The sequence below is a fragment of the Camarhynchus parvulus genome, chromosome 1, assembly GCF_901933205.1.
Source record: "Camarhynchus parvulus chromosome 1, STF_HiC, whole genome shotgun sequence".
Lineage (NCBI taxonomy): Eukaryota > Metazoa > Chordata > Aves > Passeriformes > Thraupidae > Camarhynchus > Camarhynchus parvulus.
This window is the reverse complement of record NC_044571.1, coordinates 41,374,316-41,397,564: the sequence shown is the minus strand read 5'-3', so window position 1 is coordinate 41,397,564 and position 23,249 is coordinate 41,374,316. Positions and strand designations below refer to the sequence as shown.

Sequence of the window (23,249 nt, the reverse complement as noted above, 5' to 3'; positions counted from 1 at the left end):
GCACATGCGTGTGTGTGTGTGTGTGTGTGTGGGCTTAAAGGATTAAGCATGATTGTGCATTGATGGTCAATACTATTTGCATTTTATCATGTGTAAATGATATTAACACAGAAGTTATGATGCAATGTGAAGCAAGTTTCATTATCCCTCATTAAAGCAGCTCTCTCTTGCAAGTGCAAATGTACTGGAAGGCTGACCTAAATGTAGAAGAAGCTGAATGGTGATCCTTATCTTAATGAACAAATACAATTAGCCAAGTGTAAGAGTGTCAGGTATTGAAATTATCCTCTATAGTACCTTCTGTCTTTTATTTCTCTGCCATGAGCATCTCCTGATGGTATCAGAGCAGCATCTCATCACAGCACCTGGCAAAAATTACCTGAGGGTCCATGAAGCATCATATCTGGCCAGTCAGTCCAGGCCCAGGGTAACCAACCATTTCTCCTGTGGTTGGACTTCCTCAAATGTACACTTAGACTTTCAGGACATCCTGGGGAAGGTTTCTATTTCATGCCTTTCAGCTTTCTTGACTGTCTCAAAGAGGGGACAAAGCCTCAATCCCCTCTACCAGAGCTGGTGTCCCTTGCAAAGGTTGCTCCCCTGGCAATTTATGATACTGAAGATCTTAATGAAGGGTCTGCAGAGAGCCCTTGCCATCCTTTCAGGAATTCTCTTCATAAAAGTGTGGCAAGGCTAGTGACATTCTTTCTTCATTTTGATTGCTGATCTCCTTTAATTTGTAATACCTACGAGAAACAACCAAAGATTTTCATCTTTCACAAAGGCCCACTGATAAACTGGCCTTTGTCCCTCTGGAGTGAGATTTCTGCCAAGAAAAAGAGGGCAAATAACAAGAGTTCCATAGATGGAATGTTTCAAAACCAGGTTACACACAATCATAGAACAATTTGAATTGCAAGTGACCACTAAAGCCCATCTAGTTCAACATCCCTGCAAGAAGCAGAGAAATCTTCAACCAGATCAGGTTACTCAGAGCCCCATCCAACCTGGCCTTGAATGTTTCCAAGGATGGAAACCACTGCCCTCTCTGGGAAACCTGTTCCAGTGTTTCACCACTCTCATTGTAAAAAATTTCTTCCCTCTGTCTAGTGTAAATCTACCCTGTTTCAGATTAAAACCATTACATCTTGTCCCGTTGCAACATATCTTTCCAAAATGTTTGTCCCCATCTTTCTTATAAACCTCACTGAAGTACCAAAAATCACAGTAAGTTCTCCCTGGGGCCTTCTCCAAGTGGAATAACCCCAAATTCTTCATAGAAGAAGTGCTCCAGACCACTGATCATCCTTGTGGCCTTCCTCTGGACTGACTTCAGCAGGTCCATGACCTTCTGATATTGGAGGCCCCAGAGCTGGACACAGTACTCAGGGTGGGGTCTCAAAGAGGAGTAGAAGGAGACAATCTCCTCCCTCACCCTGCTGTCCATGTTCCTTTGGACACAGCCCAGGATATGGTTGGCCTTCATGACTGTGAGCACACATTGCCAGGACATGTCCAGCCTCTCATCCACCTGCACCCCCAAGTCCTTCTTGGCAGGGCTGCTCTGTATCTCTTTGTCTTCCAGCCTGTATTTATCCTGGGGGTTGCTGTCTTAAACCATCTCCCTGCCCTCCGTGTGCCTCAGCACAGCTAGAAGGATCTGCTACTTGACTTTCCCAGGCACTGAGGCTGAGAGGTTGGTAGTTCCCAGGCTGTTCCTTTCTACCCTTTTTAAAAATGAGTGTAGTATTTTCCTGCTTCCAGTCCCCAGGGACTTCACCCAGCTACCATAATTTTTCAAATATCATGGAAAGATATATAGATATATGAAGAGATACATGGATTTGTATAATCACGCCAATTGAATGCAAATTATAAGAGCTGATGTTGCTCCAGACTTGACTCCATTGATTAACAGGCACCATGTGCTACACATTTATATTTTGGGACACAAGGACTTCTTCCCCCTCAGTCAGGGCAAGGGACATCTTGCTTCATCAGAGCAATGGAAACTTGAATCTTTGTGTGATCCTGCATCAAAGAGACATCTGGGACTGTCTGGGCTTTTCCAGCCAAAGAGCTACATCAGAATTGATTGCCAAGACTATTTCAAACGAGTATTCACAGAGTGCAATTATTAAGACTACTTGTGGACATTTATTTCTAGTCTAAAGTCCTCTAACATTTTCAAAGCAGCAAAAATAGTTTTACCTGTTTGTGCGGTTATGTAAAGATGTCCTTCTTGATCTAGCCTCTATCTCCAGTATTTTTTCAAGGAGGCAAATTGTTTCATCTGGATTGGACAAGCTAATTTAAGTAGAGAATTTAAGGTTAAATTCAGGAGAGGTTTAGGCACTGACTTTTAGATGATCTGGCCTCCAGCATTTCATGAGCCACACTCAGAATCCCTGTGTGCCTGATGGCGGAATTTGGGTGCTTCAAGACTTGAACACAACAGAGCTGGCAGGATACAGTGGGATCTTCTTGAAGGGAGCATGCAGCTGCTGACATTGAAGCAACAGGAAAAGTGGAGGACATGGGTGTATCTGCAATTCTCTCTTGCACTAAAAGCCCCTTGAGGCTGGAGTGAGGCAACCCTGTCTGCCTGGGACCATTGTCTGGAATCTTCTCCTGGAGATTGGTACCTACGCCCTTTATTTCAAAAGACTCCACACAGATCAGTCTTTTAAAAACAAAGCAGGAAGAAGAAAAGGTGGTGATAGCTTTTATTATATAATGCCTTGGTATTCAAAGTATATGCTGAGGAAGTGGGAGGCCCGGGTTCCTCTCCCGCCCCAGCCCGAGGGGCCCAAACCCACATCTCCCACATCCCATGAGAGTGCCCCAACAACCAGGCTGGAGGCTACCTTGGGTGGAGGAGCCTCCTCCACCCCTGCTTTGAAAGTGCCACACTCTGCAGCCAGGAATTTCTGACTCGGGAGGGCGGAGGGGGCTGCGAGGGAGAGCAAGGAGGGAGCGTGTGCCGAATGCCGACAGCTCACTCTGAGGCTGTCGCCAGGGAGCGGGGAGCCCCGGGCCGCCTCCTCACTGCCCTGGCAGCTCATTTCCTGGGAGGTTTACACGCTGACTGCTGGTTCTGGCATCCAAATTCCTCCTCTCTCCTTGCCATTGTGACTCTAGGAAAGGCTTTTAGCAAGGAGGCACTGCATCCTTGCCCCTGAACACACTTCCCTGGGAGGCAGCAGGCAGGGGCCTCCTTTGCCCCTCTCCCACTTGCTCCAAGGCTTCTCCCACATCTTTTGGAGCAGTTGTTTGGAGCTGGAGCTGCCATAGCGCTGTATGGAGGTGTGCCAGGTGCAGCTACCAGGGCCCACCAAGTCCCCGTACAAGTAAAATCCTTGTTTTCTCCACGCCTTGTTTTCTCCAAGCTGCAAGCTTTGGCCACTCTGGACACCCCAAGGAGGATGGTTCTGGGCACCTGGGGGAGCTTCAAGGTAGAGTCAGGTGTCTCAAGGGTTTCCAGCCAGCTACAGGGTTAAGTAGCAGTAGAGTTATGTTTTCCAGACAAGCTGCCTGAACACATGGATTTCAACCCAGTTTATACCCTTTGGTTTTGATCTTACCTACAGCAGAGGAGGTTTCTTTCTTTCCAAGCAGGCACACTGGGTGGCAGACGGAATTAATGTCCCCTCCCTGATGCTAGACAATAAATCAGCTCCTCACTAAAATTTGGGATTAAGAGCCATCCAGAGAAATCAAAGTGGGAAATCAAGCACTTTCCTCAACTTCAAGGCAATGGATGAGAAAAGAGGGACACACTCATCTTGAATCACTCAAATATGATGATTTCATGTTTAAACTCTAGCATTGCTGATACTTCTTCCAGTCTAAGATCAACTTTCCCAGTTAAAAATTAGGAAAAAAAGGAAAGAAAAAATGAATTATGCAAACAATTTAACAGCAGGGACCAGTCTTTCTTACACTTCTCTCAGGATGGGCAAATGAAAGTCCTGATCAGCTATGAACAACAGTAGCCACAGTTTCAGTAACAGGGCCAAAATATCCTATGAGCTTGGCAGCCATCATGAGCCAAGAAGTCATAAAAAGGCACATTACAGTTAGCAATATCTGATAGAAACTTGCCTCAGTATCAGTTCCAGGGAAAGGTTGAACTGATAATCACTTTACCAAAAAAAAAAAAAAAAAAAAAAAAAAGCAGCTGGAAGGAAAAGCAGATTTTCTGGTAAATCTGTAACAACAGCATCAGCAGCTCCAACTGGTTTGTTCCCCGTTCCTTTTGGCAGCCCAGTCACCTCCCAAAGATCTACATGTCTCTATTAAGTAATCCATTTGGCTGCAGCAAAGGCATCCCCATTAGCCACTTAACCAGCCCATTAAGAGGTCCTCCTAAGCACTCTGGGCTGTTACACCTTCCTTGCAGAGCATCCATCAGCCTTGCAGGGTCCAGCACACATCCTGAAAATCAGAAAAGAACAGTTTTCTTCCTGCGAGACGGCGACCTCTGAGGGAAACCTCACTGTTGCTTCCTTCATGCTCTAGGAAGCTCTTCCTAAAAATTTCTCCTTTCTGGAGGGCCCCTTCTCCTCCAAAACATGCCAAATTACTCCCATGGGGCAGAGGCACAGTCAGCCAGTGCACTTGTAGGGACACCTGTGGGGAACAGGCTTTGGCCATCCCTGGCACAGAGTAAGCACCTGCTCTTGCTTACCAGCAGCACTTGGCCTTTCTGCTTTCAGCAACTTGAACTGGTTCTGCACAGAGTCTGTTGCAACTTCTCACATGCACAGAAATGCACAAAGAACCTAGGCAGGTAAAACCTGTGCAGGGGAGACTCCTTCTAGCCCTGCTCCATCCCAGCAGACTGCAGGCATCTTGCTGTTTTCTACATTCTTTTGGCATGTGCAGAGGCATCTTCCTGTTCCCCCAAGCCCGTGATGGTCTCTATCACTTGCTGCTAGAAAAAGCAGCAGAGACTTTTCCATAAAACTATTTGAAAAATGCAGATTCCCTTCCCTTCTGTGTTGATGTGCATGCATAATGTGACGCACCATTCAAGTAAATCTAGTTTTTTTGAGTGGAATACACACAGAAATGAACAGGCACATACTCTCCTGAAACCAGATGAAAACGAAATTTTTATTTGCAGGTAGGGACATTTATACCAACTGATACAGAGAAAACACTCCTTATTTTCTCTGATGTATTATGAATATGACTCAAAAAAATCAACAAACATTAACCACATACATAAACGCGTGATCTACACAGAATGCTTAAAAGTAATTGCAAAAGGATTTGTTGAGTAATTCCAGGAAAAAAAAAGATTGTCAGAAGACAACTTGGTTGTGGGAAGAGGCACTTAATTCACTGCATGAATGACTCACGGTGAATTACTTGCATAACTCCACTCAAGGAAATCACTACTCTGCAAAAGTGCATACATGTTAAATCAACCAAAACACAGAGCGGTCCATATTCTTGGTACAATGCTGCCTTCCTGCTGGTACAGAATGAGGAAAAATCCTCTCAGCTGGACTGGGAGGGGGAGAAATCCTCTCTTTTGCTATCCTGGCAATGTTTTCAAGAGACAGTTCAACAGTGCTCACTTGTCCTATTCATGCTTGGCGCTTACATTGAAAAGAAAATCCAGGCCTGTAATATTCAAGAACAAGCTCTTGTTGACAGTGAAACTTTGACTAATAAATCTGAGGCTGCACTTCCCACCCAACTCAATTTAATGCCATAAGATAATTATGGTCCTTTCCTGGAAAGCAGAGAGCTCCATGAAGAAGGTCAGCCGGCATGAACACTAGCAAGATTGACTTTCTTCAGAATACACAGAATAAATAACTCCTTCCTTTATTTGCTATCTGTGCTTGAACTGTGAGGTACAAAGCTTACTGGAATTAAACAAAGGGAACTATTTTTCACTGTCTCACCTCACTTTAATTCCCCATAGCATATCCAGAACTGAAAAAGAGAAAGGCAGAAGGAGAGGGGAAAAAAAGAAAAAAACACCATAGCTCTTCGCAAGTCTCATGTACCTGACCAGCATGACCACAATCCACCAGCCATCCTTCAGGCACCACATTCAGATGTTACTGTGAGCAGATGATACACGTCCCCTTGGATGCAGCACAGTGATTTACATTGCATAAACTGGGAGCTTTTTCTCTGGGTATAGTGGATGCAGAAACTTCAGCTACTATTCCAGAGCCCTTCTGTTAGGTGCTTTATTGCTTCTAAGAGCAGCTTGGTTTATAGGGAGACTTCACTGCCTGTATATTGGAGAAGCAGCAGCTGCAGCAGGAACAGCAGGGCACAGAGAGTATCCCATCTTGGAGCAGAGCTCCACATGGTAGCAATGGTGCTCAGGGCAACAGCGTCCTTGGGGAGGCAGGAGAGGTGAGTTTGCCTTGGTAGAGCTGCCCAGCAGCTGAAGCTCTGACTGCAAAGGGCAGACCTGTCAGACCTGTGTGGTGACAGCTGCAGCCTGGGCCACCACCGCCCCACTGGGGCCAGAGAGCAGGAGTGAACACGAGCAAATGGATCCTGCTGCCCAACAACACCCCAGCTATGCTGACAGAATGGAGTAGAAGCCCCAGCTCCTCCAGGTGTTTCTACAGACAATCAAATAAAATGTGTAATTACTCCCTGGAACTTGGACTTGAATCTAGGCTTTTCCTTTGTCCTGGTGTAAACAATGCCCCATGTCATTCACTCATGGTGAACATTCCCATCAAAAAGATCCTCAATATTAAGTTTTGATTATGCACTAGATGGGAAGATCCAAGCAGCTCAGCCTAAGGAAATCTACAACACCCAAAAGCATGCTCTAAAAAACCAGGGTATCCCATGCAGGAGAAGGACAAGAGCTCTGGTGCAGCTTTTAACTCATGTGTTTGAAGAAAGCAAGTATGATCCCAGTATCCATGTTGAGCCCAGCAACTTAAAAGCCAGATGTGCCCTGGCTCCTGAATGGCCGTGGGACTACCTCCAGTTTCTCCTCAAGGTTATTGTACTTTTCAGCATGTGCTGGATCCATGGCTAAGATCCATAGGGAATTTTGTATCTCAAAACAGATGAAGGTATTGATTCCAGGCCAGTTTGGGAGTTAAGTGGTGCCAAGGTGCAGACAGTGGAAACCCGGTTTCATACATCAGAGTATGGCCCTGATTCTCTCTACATTAATATTGCTCCAAATCTATGAACCAGTTTTAAACACAGAGTTTATGAAATTCATGCTTTTTTATGAGCAGATTCCTAAAAATCATCTTTGGCTTTGTTACTTATCAGCAGCTCTCTTTCAGGCAAGGGAACAAATCTCCCTCCTCCACTACTAAAAGAGAACTGCTGTATTAACACAGGGGCACACACATTTGGCAAGTGCTTGCCCTGGGAGGATACAGCTCCAGATGGATATTGCACATCCCACAGGCGACTTCACTTAGAGGCAACTAAGCTGCACGGTGGTTGTGAGGTAGACTTTTGGTAGAAATATGAGAAATTCTTAACATATATTCCATGGTAGGAGAGATGACAATTCATATTGTACCAGGTCCTGCAACTTGCTGCACTGAGGGATTATCGACAAATGCACAAGTCATCCAGTACTAAAAATCCTCCATCAAAATAGCAGAGTCAAGTACTTGAGACAGTTGGAAGACATAGGGAAGAGTTTTACATGGTTTTCAGAAAAAGCAGTTTCCAAGTGTCTTGTTAAACTAAGCAACAAACTCATCAGACAGAAGCACAGGACTGAGAGGTAACACCAGATTTTGGAGTTATGCTGTTAACCCACCTCACTTCTGCCCACTGACCTTCCACATTTGCACTATCCAGCCCAAGTGAACTTGCCAGCGGCTTTGGGCAGAGACCATATCCTGTCTGCACTGGTGCAATTTCAGTAGTTCTTCCATCACAGTGTTTAAAATTTATTTGCAATACTTTCAGCAATTAAAGCTACAATCTTGGTAATGTGATCTGAGAGATCTCAGACTGGAGAAAACTGGTAAAACCAAGCCGGCATGTATTACTGTGTTTTGTACCTCCAAGTGCATTTTCAGCTCTTGGGGCTACTGATGCCACCGCGAGGTGTTTTGAGATGTCAGACATGTCCTGACTTAGCTCAGCCCAAAACTTCTGCCTTCAGCCACATATTTGCAATGACAACAGACTGAAGACAGGCCTCTCAGAAATGCCTTTTATTGTATGACAGCAGTTGTCACGTGAACGTCCACAAAAGAAACTATTCCATAGTAATGCCAAAATCAAATTATTACAACAACCAAACCAAAACAAAACCAGAGTTAAAATTATGAAAAAGCAGCGCGTTGTTACACAGTGTAAAACATACACAGAAAGCCACATCTTCTGCAAAACTGTCATGCTCATCACCATCACAAGGAAGAAGTGATTTCAATTCTTCCCCCTCCAAAAAAAAAAAAGTGGCAAATTTTGAAGTGAGATATTTCAAAAGGTCAATTAAACAACAACAACAAAAAAGCAGCATTTCTGCTGATTCTTTTTGCAATATTATTTCACATTTGTATTGGGAAGGCTAAAAGAAACCATCAACATTACTTAAGCAAACAGCATTACTGAGGCTGGTCAGAAAGTCCTCCCTCTTCCAAAGAGCAGTACAAATGGCATCACAGAAGATACACCCATCTGGCAAATGGTGCAGTTTACTAAAGAGAATTCTTGTCCTTAAAACAAGGGAATAAGTAAAACGTGAAATAGTCTATCCCGGCAAACTGTGGCTTTGGAAATGCCCACATGCTCTGTTGGCTAACAGTGGTCTTTAGAGAAGGGGTGGAGCAAAGACATACCAAAACAAATGTGTGAGAAACAATTCTCAAGATTAGAAGTAGAGGCTGTTCCTAGATTTTTACACCTAAGAAACAAGAGTTTTGTAACTGATGATTTTCAGAATAACTGTATAAAATTATATTTATTAGAAATAAGACTCTGGAATACTTTAAGGCACCTCATGGCGAAGAAATATTTTAAAGGCTTGACTAACTCCGGAGACTGAGTTCTTTTTCCAAGATCCCCAGTAAGGTATGCAACTTAGAGTAACCTGCTTTGCTATTTTCAAATAAAGCACAACGTTTTTCAAAATGGAAGCTTAAAACTATTTAAATTTTTCTTTGTAAGGAAACATAAAATACCCTGTTGGAAAGATAATGTATTCATTTAACAGACCAAGACTTTCACCACAGGAAGGCCTTTTTCTTTCCCTGATTTGAGTTCTGCCATTCAGGTCCACTGCACCTTTTTTACACAATTAAAATGAAATGGGTCAGTCGGTCTTAATCAACATCTGAACAAAACAGCTATCAACAATACCAGCAAAACCAGTTTCCTGAATAAAATATTTTTGTTGCTTTAAACCAAAAAGATGAAATAATGCCAATAACAGACATGAATGACTTGCTATCAGTTGTTCTACTCAGCAATTTGTGGGTTTCAAGTGTCATTTTGTAAGAAATTTGTTTTGTCTTATATTGATATTGGATACTTACAGCAAGTAGTGTCCTGCCAAAACACGTAGAGAAGCAGAATCAGCATTTTCAGAGATACCTAACATTTTTGTGCACATTCAAAAAGCTACAGGATCAAATTAATTCTAGCTTATAGACTGATAGCTAGATCAGTCAGGGTCTCATACGAGTGAGTCTGCAGCAGCTAGCGTTTTGGAGTTCTGCTCTGAAATAACTTACCATAGATTCATTTCAGAGCTGAAATGAACTAAAACTGTAATTATACCCTTGGTTTACGTGTGCAGATCTCCTTGGGTCTGATAAAAAAAATATAAACTAAGGTATGTAAGGCCAGGAGAACCTACTATTTTCTTATAGTATTTAAAAGTCTCTGTATTATACATCACATTTCTTCTTCTATAAGAACTAAGTGTTTAAAAGTAGTAAGAATTCCATATTGTAGAACACAGACTCTGAATATATTCACACTTCTCAAAAAATAAGATAAACAAAGGAGCTCAAACTCCCAACTCGATAAAGTGCACTGCCTTCCTGGTCAGCTCACCGTAGCTGTGTTTTGCACCACTCCAATAAGGATTTTCCATGGCAAAGCTTGAGCAGAGTTTGGACACACATCCATGGATCCTTGTCAAAAAGGTAGTTGTGGACAAGGCCGTGAGGTTGAACTTTCTTTTCACTACACAATCCCCTAGAATAATCTAACATGACTTTACACATTTAAACTTTACATCTTCACATACCCGTGCAATGCAACCACTACTCTCACTCAGCTGCAGAACAGCCCTGTTCTTATTTCAGACAGCTTTAACAAAAAAGAAAAACAGCCACAGAACACCACAGGATGATAACTGTGTGCTAGGACACTGCGGCAGCTCAGAGAAGGGCCAAGCCATACAGAAAGTGGATGTGGCTGGTGTGTTCTCAGAAGGATCTGCCATAAGCACTGCACACATGAGCACACCTGTGCCACATGGCTTGGTGGCTGGTAGCTGGCCCTGGCTGGCTGGTATTTTATCATCAGATGTAGCTCAAGCCTCCTGCTGCACATCACTGTGTGAAGTTCAGTTCCACTGATCTCAGTAGAACTTTTACAGTGTAAGGTGCTACACAGTGCAGGAGAAGTGTTAGGACTTGACAAAAAAGTCTAAGGGCAAAAGCATCACATTTTATAACTTCCCCCTAATGATTTTTAAGCACGCTAAGAGGATGTTACCAGAATGCACAGATGCCTGATGTTTGCTCCACAAGCTCCTAAAGCTCCTGTCCGTCAGAAAGCTGGCTGGTGGCACTGCAGACACAATCCCCTGTCTCATGGGATCTCACAGCAGGACAGCAAGCTCCAGTGCAGGGAGGATGCTGTAACACGGGAACAGCGACTCTGCCTCTCACCATCGGGCTGGCTCCAAGCAGGAAGATGTCCAAGATGAGTGGCTGTGCTGAGGCACAGGCTTTGGCCTCAATTTACTTCTCAGTAAGAAGTAGCTTTGTATCTGACTAAATTGCATTCTGGTAGAACTGCTTGAAATGAGAAACACGCGTGTTTGCCTTACTTTCAGACCACTGGATGAACACTGGGTAAATAACACTTGTTTGGCACTACAAAGGTAATAGCAAGCATCTTCAGTATTTTTAAAAAAAGCACAATATTTTCCATTTCCTGAAGAAATCTGTTGCCTTTTAGTCTCTCCTGTGGCCTTTAAACAGCAAGATGAATAGATGTGTTTTCTACTGGACCTCAAAGAATAGCTCAATTTTTTTTCAGATTTGAAAAGACCTGAAGCAGCACGGCACTTGCTTGGTTTATTTTTCAAACATGGGAACAGTGCCTTTGTGTTGAAGTGCTTTGCTGAATCAGGACAAAACTTATGAATATTGAACCCCTCTCTCACTGCATTCCTCTCTATCAGCAACTGCCATTTGAAACTACAGGTTGTATTTTCCTACTTATTCTGGCAGGGTGGTAACTTCATACAGCTGAAGTTCAACAGAACCCCTGATGCAAAACTGAAGTTACATATTTTTAACATATATCTAATGAATTTGTTGTGTACCCTGCAGTTACAGCTTTGGCTTGAAGGCACAAATATTAAGGCACAATAAATGCAAATAATGTATACATTTCAATGTGTTGTGTTGAAGATAACTTTGTACTACACAGTATTTAGGTATAATGACATGTCATTCAAATATTTCCTCAAGTTATTTTAATACCTTTTTTTCTTTGATAACCCGGGTAAAAAGAGGAATGTATGTTAAATTATTTAAATATTTCTTCAGTGCAAATGCGGTAATTTTCTTCTGAAGTACAGAAGATTGAGACTGATTTTTCAGCATTTGGATTTTAGCGAAATAAAACTAATATTTACATTCATCTTGAACAGCATTATTTGAACTGTTTATTTAAAAAAAAAAAAAGTATATAGTACTTTTCTATCAAAATGAAAAAGTGTTTTTGGCTTCTTCAAGTTTTTTCTTACCAGCCTGCATAGGTACTTGTGACAGGTAGAAAGATAGTTCCTCTAGACAAGTGAGTTGCACACTACCAAATCTGCTGTTCAGACAGAGCTGTCATGCTAAAGAGACACTGAAAAAAATTTGGTTTTGCTCGCTCTCAAAATATTTCTAAAAGAAAAAAGAAGGACACATTCCAATTACTTTACAAAGCTCCAAATATGCACACTAGACCTGTTAGGTGTCCTGCACCTATTTAAATAAAAGAGATCTCTACCACGTAAATTTCAAATAAAAACTGAATCTGCCTAATTTCTTTAGCAATACAAACATAATTAGCTGGAAAGAAAAACATATTGCACTGAAATGAAAGAAACAGGGACAATATAAATTCTCTTCTCAGTATTAAATAGGAAGGATGTCCAGTGCAAAGAATTGCCCCCCTCCCTTTCCTCTCCCATTGACGCCGAGTTTAGATGATCTCAGGTTTACATTCTGCAGAGAACAGTTAAGGCAATGAGGAATCACAGTGCAGTTTCAGTTATGCATAATCCTGAGGAAGGATCCAAGGAGGAGTCTGTGGCAAGCTGACCATTCTGAACAACTTCTGGGTAATTCTTACTGAAGTATACCTAGGAAAAATATTAGATTCAATGAGTAATTATGTACCAAAATCCATTTAGCTTCAAACAATATATCTAGAGATAAATATAGTAGACATAAATACATATCCTTAAGGAATCACAACAGGAACTTCAGGTTAGTGGCATTCAGTTAATGTATGTCACTGGAAAATTAGTAAAATTACTATATGAACTTACATTGAAACAAAATGTGCGAGAAATCCCACACAACCTGTCCATCCCTCAAATTTTGTTAATTCAGATGAATAGATATGTTTTATCACTTTACATTAAACTGATAAGTAAAATCATTTCACTAGCTCAAAACATGAAGATAAATTAAAAACAGGATGACAAAGAAGCTGTGAAATCTTGCGTCTGCACAAGGGTTTCTCATTTTCACACATAAAATGAACACAATGGATTTGGATGTTAAAATCAGGTTGTAATCCCTATATTTTACAAACTGTGATTGACAACCATTGAAACTTCGAAGTATATGTATGAAATATCCCAGCCTTTAATTTGTGCTGCAGAGCAGTTATAGGGCCTATAGAAATGTGATCTCTGGATAGTGAACCACAATAATGAAAGAAGAAGCAAAAGCTTTAACAATGACTCAACCAAGCAACTTCTCTAAAACGTAAGATGATACCAAATAATAGGACAGTTCTTTGCCAAGCCTTTGAGTTCCTGAATTCTACCAATTTCTAGTTCAACTAGAAGAGATACAGGTTTCCTGATAAATGTATAATCAGAACATAAAGGAAATGAAATGCTGTCAAGTTTCACTGTTCCACAATCATCAGTTTTTAGCAGCTGTATCATATCTCTGTTCCTTGACAGATGCGCATAACAAAATGAAATAATGTCAAGACTTGTGTGCTCTTATCTAAAAATGTGTTGGGTGAAAAAGGACTTCAAATGCATTTTTTTTTCAAAGAAGAATGTGAAAAGTTTTGTTTGAGTCTTTAAAAACAGAAAATACACTATCTTTCTGAAGCTGACACGTGTCACGAGTTAGGTCTCATAGTCAGACTGTTATGAGTACAGCTTATGAAACATTTCTGCAATTTATATTTAAGAGTCCTGTCAACAAAGTTCACTTTGATAATAACGTCCTTTTCATATACATGAATATACGTATAAGACACATGGGATAAAAAAGAAATAGTCATTCTACAAAAATGTCCCTGTCATCTTTTGTGCACTCACTAATGCAGGGTATATGCATTTTTACAAGTTTCAAAGAATATTAAAGTCTGATTTGAATCAACAGAAGAATTGGGAGTCCTGTTAAGAGACATTCCTCAGTAACCAGTCACAATCGGATGCAACAGAGGGAAGTTAATGAGGCTGCTGACTGCACACAGGCTGCAGACGGCAGCCTCAGTATTCCCAACCCGTTCCTGCTTTAAAACACAAAACTTTGGCATACTTTTAATGCAGCTTTTGAATGTGATTTTTTTTAATGGAAAGCTAATAGAAAACCTTGGCACATTACTAGAGATGTAATGAAATGGCAGCTGCTTTTCAACTGTCTCATTGCAATTCTTCCCCTGAGCCCAATCCCTCAAGATATTAAATGCCCAAGTCTTTATACAAGTTTCTTCCAGTGCCAACAGAGCTGCAACCTTTTTAAAAGTAATCACTGAGGTGAGATAACACCTAGTATTTTAATATTTACACATCTGTCATAGCTTTAAAGTAAAATAAAACAAACCTTATTTTTCCTCAAAGTACCGAAAACCTGACTGACAGAAACCCATCCCTATCCTGATGCCACCAAAGCCTGCAGAAAAGCCTCTCTCAACACTGCCAAGAGCAGGGAGAACACACCAACTTCTGTTTATCTGAATAATTGAGCACTTTTATTTTTTTTCCTTTTTTCACTGCTTGACGATTATTTCTCTTTCCCACAGGATTTTCTCCTAGCAGCTTCTTGTAAACTGAGAAAAGATAAAAACAGTCTCACGATGTCAAGCATAACTCAGTTGCCATCAGGCTCATAGGCTGTTTAGTGCACACTCAGCAGTATCCAATTTGAGTTGTGCCTGTGTTGTTCTCTTTGACATTTCCACCAAAAATGGGGATACGGAGTGACCAAGTGAGCCATACAATAGCAACTGGATCAATCTGGAAGCCTGAGCTAAGAATCCAGCAATAGCTCAGTCTTGCAATGCTTCACTAAGAGGCCCATGAGAATTTTTTTTTAAATTATGTTTCTTAAATATGTCCAAGTTAGTCTTCCCAATTTAAGATGTGTAGTACCTCTTAATCTGCACTTAAAGGATATATGCAAAATCAGTACTTTTCCAGAAAATGCATTTGAAGTTTCAGGTTACTGAAAGAAGATCTTGGTACAAGTTAGTGTTGTACAGGTCCAAACTGAAATGAATCAAGATTCAGGTCCAAAATCCAATAAATCAAATAATCATTGCCAAATCATAGCCATGTTCCAAACCATTTTCCTTAGCAACCCACTGCAATGCTTTTTGAAAAGTATGTATGTATGTCATACTACCATTTCTTTTTATGTGCAGCATGCTGTTTTCCAAAAACAGCAAGAAAGCTGTTCTTCATAAAAACAAAAAAAATGTTCTTAGTAACCACAGTAGGAATGTGGGAAACCAACAGCAATACATGCTGCAAGACTCAGTAGTGTAAAAAGAAAAGCCACTGGAATCAGCTCTTCTGACTAAGCGACTTCTCTGCAAGTATGCATGAAGCACAAGGGACAGCAATGACAAAACCCCTGAATTGTCCAAGTCCTTCAAACAGAAGGAACTGTAACTCTGCTTCTGGGTAGCTGCTGACTGGAGATACAGTCTCTTGATTCCCATATTTTTGGTCCGAGTGTGGATAAGCACCATGCTTTGCATTCTTGGCAGATGCTAAAACTTGTATCTGCCTTCTAGCCTGGGAGTTAGCAAACTTTTTCATCAAACCACATTTCAGCAGAGACTGGTTCCTGGATCTCTTCCCTTCCTGTACAAAATCACATAACATTGATGTGGTAACTGCAGATGACTATATGGGCAAGTAACATCAGGCAATTATTTTTATATATTTTGAATCATCTTTGAATGCAATTGTGCAACTGGGGAGGGCTCCAGGGAAGGAAGGAACGACAGCATGACATAGCTAAATTTCTACAGATGACAGCTGGACAGCCTCACCTCTTGTCTTTCCAAGGAACAAGCCTTAGGAAGCTGGCCTTCACTTTTCAGACAAACAATGGTCACATGAATTTGAAGCTACCCTTTTAAATATCATTTATATAACCTCCAGATTGTCATGCACATACCACAGAAAACACGGCTAACCCATTCTCTTCTAATAAGAAAATAAATGAAGCTACGCTGCAGCAATGGAAGAGGACAGCAGAACTTGTAACACAGCTTAGTTCAAGACAAAACTCTTTCCTCAGTTCTGCAATTAGTGCCACACAAGAATTTAGGGTGTATGCTCTTAGCTACAGTGCTTTACTTGAAAAACTCTTTAAAAAATAAAACCTGAGAATATGAAAAGACACAGAAATCTCTTCCCTGATCTTCACAAAGTCCAGTAAAATAGCATCCAGACATGAGCACATGGCCTCCATGACGGCATTATTTTTCTTTTCCAACTTGCTGGAAATTCATCTATTTTTTTAATGGAAAATAGTCAAACACCTGCCATTTTGTTTCCTGTCTTTGTGTGTTGTTCTCTGTCTATTGGTTTTTTGTTTCCCCACGGAGCAGTTTAGACTTTGTGTTCCTCTAGCTCTGCTCCACAACTTGAGGAAAGGAAAGCATAAAGGCTAAAGAGCTTTGCCTCTCTCCTGTAAAAGGCTCTCTTAGGTTACCAGTGCCTTACTCACATGCTGGAAGCACAGTTACATGAGTTCCAAGCAAGCTGCTGCCAAACTGAGCACTGCCAGTCTCAGTTGGAGCAGTGCTGAAACTTTGTTGGCACTGAGGGAATTAAGTCTTGCTCTGGACATCCTGTGTGGTAAATTATGAAGAAAAAAGAAAGCAAGCCAAAGCTAGTCAAAGAGATCCTCAATCATAGGTCATTGTTTTTTATCTTCTTATCTCTGCTTCAGCTTTCCATCTGAGAAGTGGAGATGATATAGGCTCACCTCACAGGCATATTGTGAAAACGAATCCATTGATGTCTCTTAAAACACTTTGATTGCCAGAGGAATGCTCACAATTACATTAATAATTCTGTACTCTGAGTAGGATTTGAACAGTTCAAAATCAGGCACAGAGCCTTGCAGGGAACAAGGAGGTGACAAAACATTCAACAGCTGTTTCTTAGCTGAGCCCTGCTCATTTTTGGTGCAGAACAGAGAGCCAGGGTACAACAAGTACCCATGAAGTAAGGGAAGGCACAACAGAAGGAATGTGATCAAACCCTCAGGGACCACAGCATGGTCACAGGCACTGAGCCCCAACTAATATCTGATGGACCCTTTAAAAAATAGAGACATAACATACAAATGTTTGATTCTGCAGCCCTAACGTGTTTTTCACAGTGAGTTAAGATCAATGCCCAGCACAAGTGAGTATGTCCTATATTATTTACACTTACTGTTTTGTGTACACACAAAAGGATGCAAGAAATCCAGTCTTTCAACTTGGGGTATATAAATACACGTATCATTTGGAAGTCTGTGTATATCCCACTGAAAATTATGGCTTTGCCTTGCAAAACTGACAGATCCTTTAGTGGAAGGCTTACTGCAACACTGAATATGCTAACTTGAGATAAACAAACTGCAGAGACAAACTTAATTATCTCTTCTTCTAAAATTACCCGTTTTGCTGTTTCAATCAGAGCAGCCGCTTCAGTCTTGCCCACTTGTTGCACCATTTTGTAAAACAAGCTGTCTTGTTCTTGCAGCAAAATGTAAGGTTCACCGTATTCTTTCAGTCTTCCCGCATCTAAAACCTGTTAAATCAGCAGAAACCAATGTATTAACATAAGAAAATTAAAAACTAAATGTTAGGGACTAGAAACCAAATGTAGGCGACTACAGGCAAGGGGGAAATGTATGCATTTTTAGTGCTAAGATGAATTAAGATGAATTTTGTACCCTGAAAATGAATTCTGTCCTCTTCAAACTAGTACAGCACTTTCTCAGTTTACAGACCTGTTGTACAATTTTAGAGTGCCCTACAGCCATTCCACCTATAGGAATCCAACATGAAGTTATGCAGAATATGGAAATACAATGTTTGTGCAGCCAACAAAGCAGATTATAAGATTCATTGTGTAAGAAGGAAACAAAGAGGTTCAAAATGGGCTCTGAAGTAAACAGCTGTGGGTAAAAACCACGCAATAACCACCAAGACGGTTAAGGGAGAATAAGTAGGTCTTTTGAATTAGAGGTGAAGGTGTAATTAAAGAAAATAAGGGTGTTGCTGAAAAGATAAACAATTTCTTGCATCAGTTTTTGCCAACTATGGATTAGAAAGATATTTAAACCCGACCCTATTCTTTCCACGTAAAGAAAAGATCAGATGACACCATGGACACACGTACCCAAAAAGAGAGGAAGGAAGAAAGAAAGAACAACAGAGAAATCAAATAAGCATGAAGTCAATAATCCACAGAGAATACACACAGTCAAAAATATAGGAAAATATTAAGAATATGCTGATTGAACCTCTATGAAAGTGTTCTCAGACTAGTGACTTCATTTAAGGACTGCATGGCAGCAAACATTGAACTTACATTTTTAAAAGCCTTTACAGGATTAATTCAAGGAAATTTTTGACTAGCATATATATTTTGATGTAAGACACCAAATTAATTGAAATAGTCATTAAAACGAAAGAAGACACACAGATCACAGGTAGAATTTGTTTTCCACAGTTTTAGCAATCACAAATCTGATACAATTTTTAAGGTACCAGAAGAAAACTAAAGGAAAAATGGTTTATATGGATTTCCAGAAAGATACCTGGCATAACTAAATAACCATGCTACAAAGAACAAAGCTTTTCAAAAACCTGGACAGAAAAGAAGAGATTTGAATTAAACAGTGCAGCTTTCTTCGCAGAAAGCTGAACAGGTAGGAACTGGTGGGAACCATATTGTTCTGGCATAGGTGGTAGCTACTTATGTTTATCAGAAAAAGGAGGTGTCAGAGAAGTGACAAACCTGCAAATGACACAAAAATGTGCAGATAAGAATAGACCAGAGGTTCAGATACACCTAACTAACCTAAGAGAATGAGAAACACAATAGCAGGGCAAAGTCAATATTGACAAATGCAATGCACTCAAATACTTAACTGGCTTATAAATTAATGGTATTGACTCAAGAAAGAGATTTGGGTTTTAGTCTACAAGTTCAGTACTTTACACCATGAGTAGGAGTAATGGAGTTAAAAAAAAAAGGGAAAGAATTCATGTGAGAAAACAATTCAGAAAATATTTTTGCTCTTATATAAAAGAAAAAAACTGAATGCACAGGCGTGCTATTGACAAAGATATTGCCACAACAAAAGGACTTCAAGGACTCATAACTCAAGCCATAATTGTGGTGTACATATTTTTGAGAAAAAAAAAAAAAGATCTAAAAAATGGAGTTGTTGATTTCAGAAAAGAAATTAATAAAAGGTATTGTAAGGACAACTTCCAAAGTAACAAAAATAGCGTGCAAACTTCTGTTTGAAAGAAGAACCTCCAATAAGCCTGCAGATAAATTCAGAGTCCTTTGAGGAAACTTTCAAACGTGTCCTTTGCCTGTGCAGCTCCATAGAACCAAACATCTCGAAAGCCAAGGGCCTGGCAGATCTCCAAGCAGCCTGGACCCCAGTAAATGACAAAGCCCACAGGGAAGAGGCACAGCTGAGCTGATCCCTTTGCCTGCACCAGTGTGAAAATCCTGTAGTGCCAAGATCACTGTCGACTTGTTTGACACCAGAGACCCAGCACCAGGGAAAAGGGACTCACTCCTTCCTTCCGGTTCAATTAAGTGCATGACATTTGAATGGAAAATAACTCAGACAACAAACAGCTGCATAATTACATCTAATTTCATGAACTGTATGCACAGAAACCTACAAGAAGATATTTGCTATTTTCAAAAGCTTTTAAGTTAAAGAACCCAGCCTATATTATGAATTTCCTTTGCAAGTAATTTCCAGTATGGTTTAGAATTGCAGCTGAAGAAAGTGCTCATAGAAAAATCTTAAATACTAGTAATATTGTACAGCACAACATACAGTCATTTATTACATGGAGTATTTCACCTACTATACTTGCACACATACTGACTTTTCAGCGTACTTAATCCTATCCAATTTACTCTGAACATTTAATGATTAATTATAAATATAATTTTTATCACAACCATTTTTAAGCCATTTTATGCCACAGTTAAGGACAGCTTCCTTAAAAATGCAATAAATTATCGTATACAATTCAACATTTAAATGAGAGTGCCACAGCATACAGCATCTCTGTCGCCTTTAAGTAAAGCTTTTCTCAGCATAGCACTAGATTATGCAAGCACTTCTTAAGAAAGGAAACAAAAATCATCTTCATTAAATGTGTCTCTTACTAGTAAAGAACTGCAATAGACAAGTAGAGGGTTTTTAAAAATTATATTACTGCAGTATTGCAATTTTAATATTAATTTTGCAAATACCTGAAACAACCACAAGCATAGACAATCCTTCCCCTCCAGAAAACCGGGGCAAAGGAAAGAAGTTATTCTTCCTTGCCAAGTTTTAAACAGTCAAGTCCAGAAGATGAATGGATAGAGTGAGCAATTTCTGTCCGGAGAAACTCCATCCACATTTTAAACAAATCATTAACCTACTCATAGCCTTTCTTTGGGAATAAAACCCAAACTTGTGTTATAAAGATAGACAACAGCCATAAAAAAATAAGCTGTATTACTTTAAAAAAAAATCTGAAATGAAAAATGAAGAATGAAACCCAACAGACAATATAATTCCTACAAGTCAGGAACACTATAAACCCTGTTCACCACGGAAAACCACTTTCTACTAAGTGCTGTCATCCATGAGACAATGGAGAAAATTTAAGCTGGTTTACTTGGTAGTTATACATATATATATTTATATATTTATTAAAAAGCACTTAGACAAAGAGATAGGTACTCTTCTTTGAAGAAATGTGTGCTGATAAGATTTACATAAATAAATAGGTACTTTGGCTAAGGCTTTGCATACTCTTACTCACTGACTCCAAGCCAAATTAAAATCATTAGGACTTCAAAAAGCCAGCTAATCATTCAGGAAAGGTGGAATCTGGTGTTTACCAGCCACATATTTTCTGATCAACTCGCAACGCTTATCACTGCACAATACAAGAGAATCGAACCCAGATGCGTCCCAAGGCAGTTGTACCAGTGGAACTCGATACAGGAGAGCCAGAGAAGCTTGTAGCTGGCGAAATCAGACCACAGGGAGGTTGTGGAGGACACACACAGGAGCACTTGACTCTGAATCAGACTTCAATTTCATCACAGACTGCAGTGCAGATATTGAGAGAGGGGTTTTGTGCAAATCACTCAACTTTTCAGCTCCTCATCATGAATCTTTGTAAAATACACGAAATAAAGACTTGATCATTCTGTGGGAGCTAACTGCCTGTGAAATACTTAGACAGCCCAGAGTGAAATAAAAACAAACACAAAAGAGTTATATAAACCCAAAGTGGACATATGTAAACCAGGGCCAGATTCTCCACCCTCTTGCGCCGGCAGCTTCTTTTACCTTGCCTGCACTGTTCTTGCCTTTGTAGTACCACTTCTATGGCTCCAACAGGATTTCCTCATATGAAAGAGTAATTCCAATAGTACAAAATTTACAAAATTGGCTGCTGGCAATCATACAAAAGAAAACATGCAGGAAAATTGCTGTTCAATGGAATTTGCTCACCTCCCTGAGAATGGTGAAAACATCTTCGCTTATAGCTATCCAAATTAGCATTACTCAAGCAGCAATACAGAGACATTTTAAGTTCAAACAGGGCTCAGATGATGTATTACTCTTGAGTAAAATCCTCACATACCATCTAATTCTATTTTCTAATCCTCTATACCATCTAATGTTTCATCCTGGTTGAATAGTCTGGGCTAGTGACTGCTCATTTGAGTTGTGATCTTTCCAGAACATTAATAACCATATTGGTGGAAGACAACATAGTTTTGAACAGCACTTTGTTTGAATTTTGGGGCACAGAATAACACAGAAAGGGGATGATTAAAATATGACAGGGAAGGACAGAGAAACAGAAGTGTTTGATCTTGACCTGCAATATCAAACATGAGAAGATTATTAGCCATTTAAATGTGTTTATGTTAACTCTAACTAGCAGAGGAGTATTTGCCTATGCCACAAAAATGTTGCTGAACTAAATTTGGGTAAGATTTAAGCACTACATTTTGCCTCAGCTGTAACCTACCAGGGGATCTATCCCCACTGTGCCTAGGTCCCTTCCTAAACCCCCAAGCTTTGCAGTATTTCCATCCCATAGCTTCATAATTTAATTTATTAACCAAGACAAAAAAGCAGGTGAAGGAAGATAAAAAGTAAAACATAACATGGTGAAAATGGAGTCAGGAAATCCATTTCACCATGAAAAGAGAAAAACAAAACAATAAACAATGAGGATACTACATCAAGATAGTTGAGTTTCCAGCAGAAACCTAGGCAGCAGAGCCAGGAGAACACCTTTTCTCCTTGATGAGTCCTCAAATAATCCATATTGTTCTGTTGCACACAACCTTGGAGAAGCCAACACTCATTTTGTAAGTGAATTTTACAATCTTATTTGCAGATTAATATATGTAAAAGAAGTGTCATTGGCCACAGAGAGAGAAAGAACAAGGGCTTTCTAAAATGCTGTAACAAACACCATGTACTTACAGCTATCCATAGACACAAAAAACAAAGTTCTAAATCCTGTGTTTTCTAACTTTCAGCAACAAAAGCAGACAAACCAAGAGAACAATAGTTATAAAACATTCTGAGAAAAAACAATCCAAGGTTGGAAGTGTTCAGCAACAGAGGAGGGGGGCATGGGAATTTATTTCAATTATTATTGAGGAATGACTAGTATTCTTATTCACGTTCATATTCACCATTAAGCTAGAGGGGAAATGGGACATTTAGGAGTTGATCATAAATGTTTTTATTTCCTATTCAAAAGGAAAATAATTCAAGGAAATTATCTCCTTGGGAATACATCTGATTTAATTTAGACTTGGAGAAGACATCACCAAACAAAAAAATCATTATTAAAGTTCAAAACTCTGCTAGGAGTACAACTTTGAACAATGTTTTCCTCAGAGAACATACATCACGATGATCTTCAATAAAGTCCTGGGAAGAGGAGAATATTCAGGAGATGCTTCTGGTTACATCATATTATAAGAAATATATTCACCCAAGACAATACATAGCTTTGTGGGAAAGAGTCAACAGCCTGTACTCCAGTTGGCATTAAGTTCAGATGCAAGCATGTTCTGTCTCTTCCATCTCATCATGGTTTGTCAAAACAGATCAGAAACATGCACATGCTTCTCTGAGGAATCATTTATAAATATCAACCTATTTAAACATGTTTGTGAACACCGAAGCACATTCAGAAGACTGCAACTATAACTCAGAAATCATTTTAAAGTGTTCTTTAGGGTTCTTTTCTTTTCCTTTGAA

At 40.0% G+C, this 23,249-nt stretch overlaps 1 protein-coding gene across 2 annotated transcripts in view; it reads right to left on the bottom strand.

Moving 5' to 3' along the window:
• Window positions 1–9,959: 9,959 nt before the first annotated feature.
• The window catches only part of ABCC4 (ATP binding cassette subfamily C member 4), a 140,038-nt gene continuing 126,748 nt past the window's right edge, over window positions 9,960–23,249 (bottom strand). The window contains exons 30-31 of one of the 2 annotated variants that reach the window (XM_030952050.1): window positions 17,366–17,500; window positions 9,960–12,571 (exon numbers count right to left, since the gene is read on the bottom strand). In XM_030952050.1, the coding sequence (XP_030807910.1) occupies window positions 12,464–12,571; window positions 17,366–17,500 (243 nt within the window). In that variant the 3' untranslated portion in view covers window positions 9,960–12,463. Of the gene's footprint in view, window positions 12,572–17,365; window positions 17,501–23,249 lie in introns of those variants that run through there. The other variant, XM_030952059.1, reaches the window with a different exon arrangement.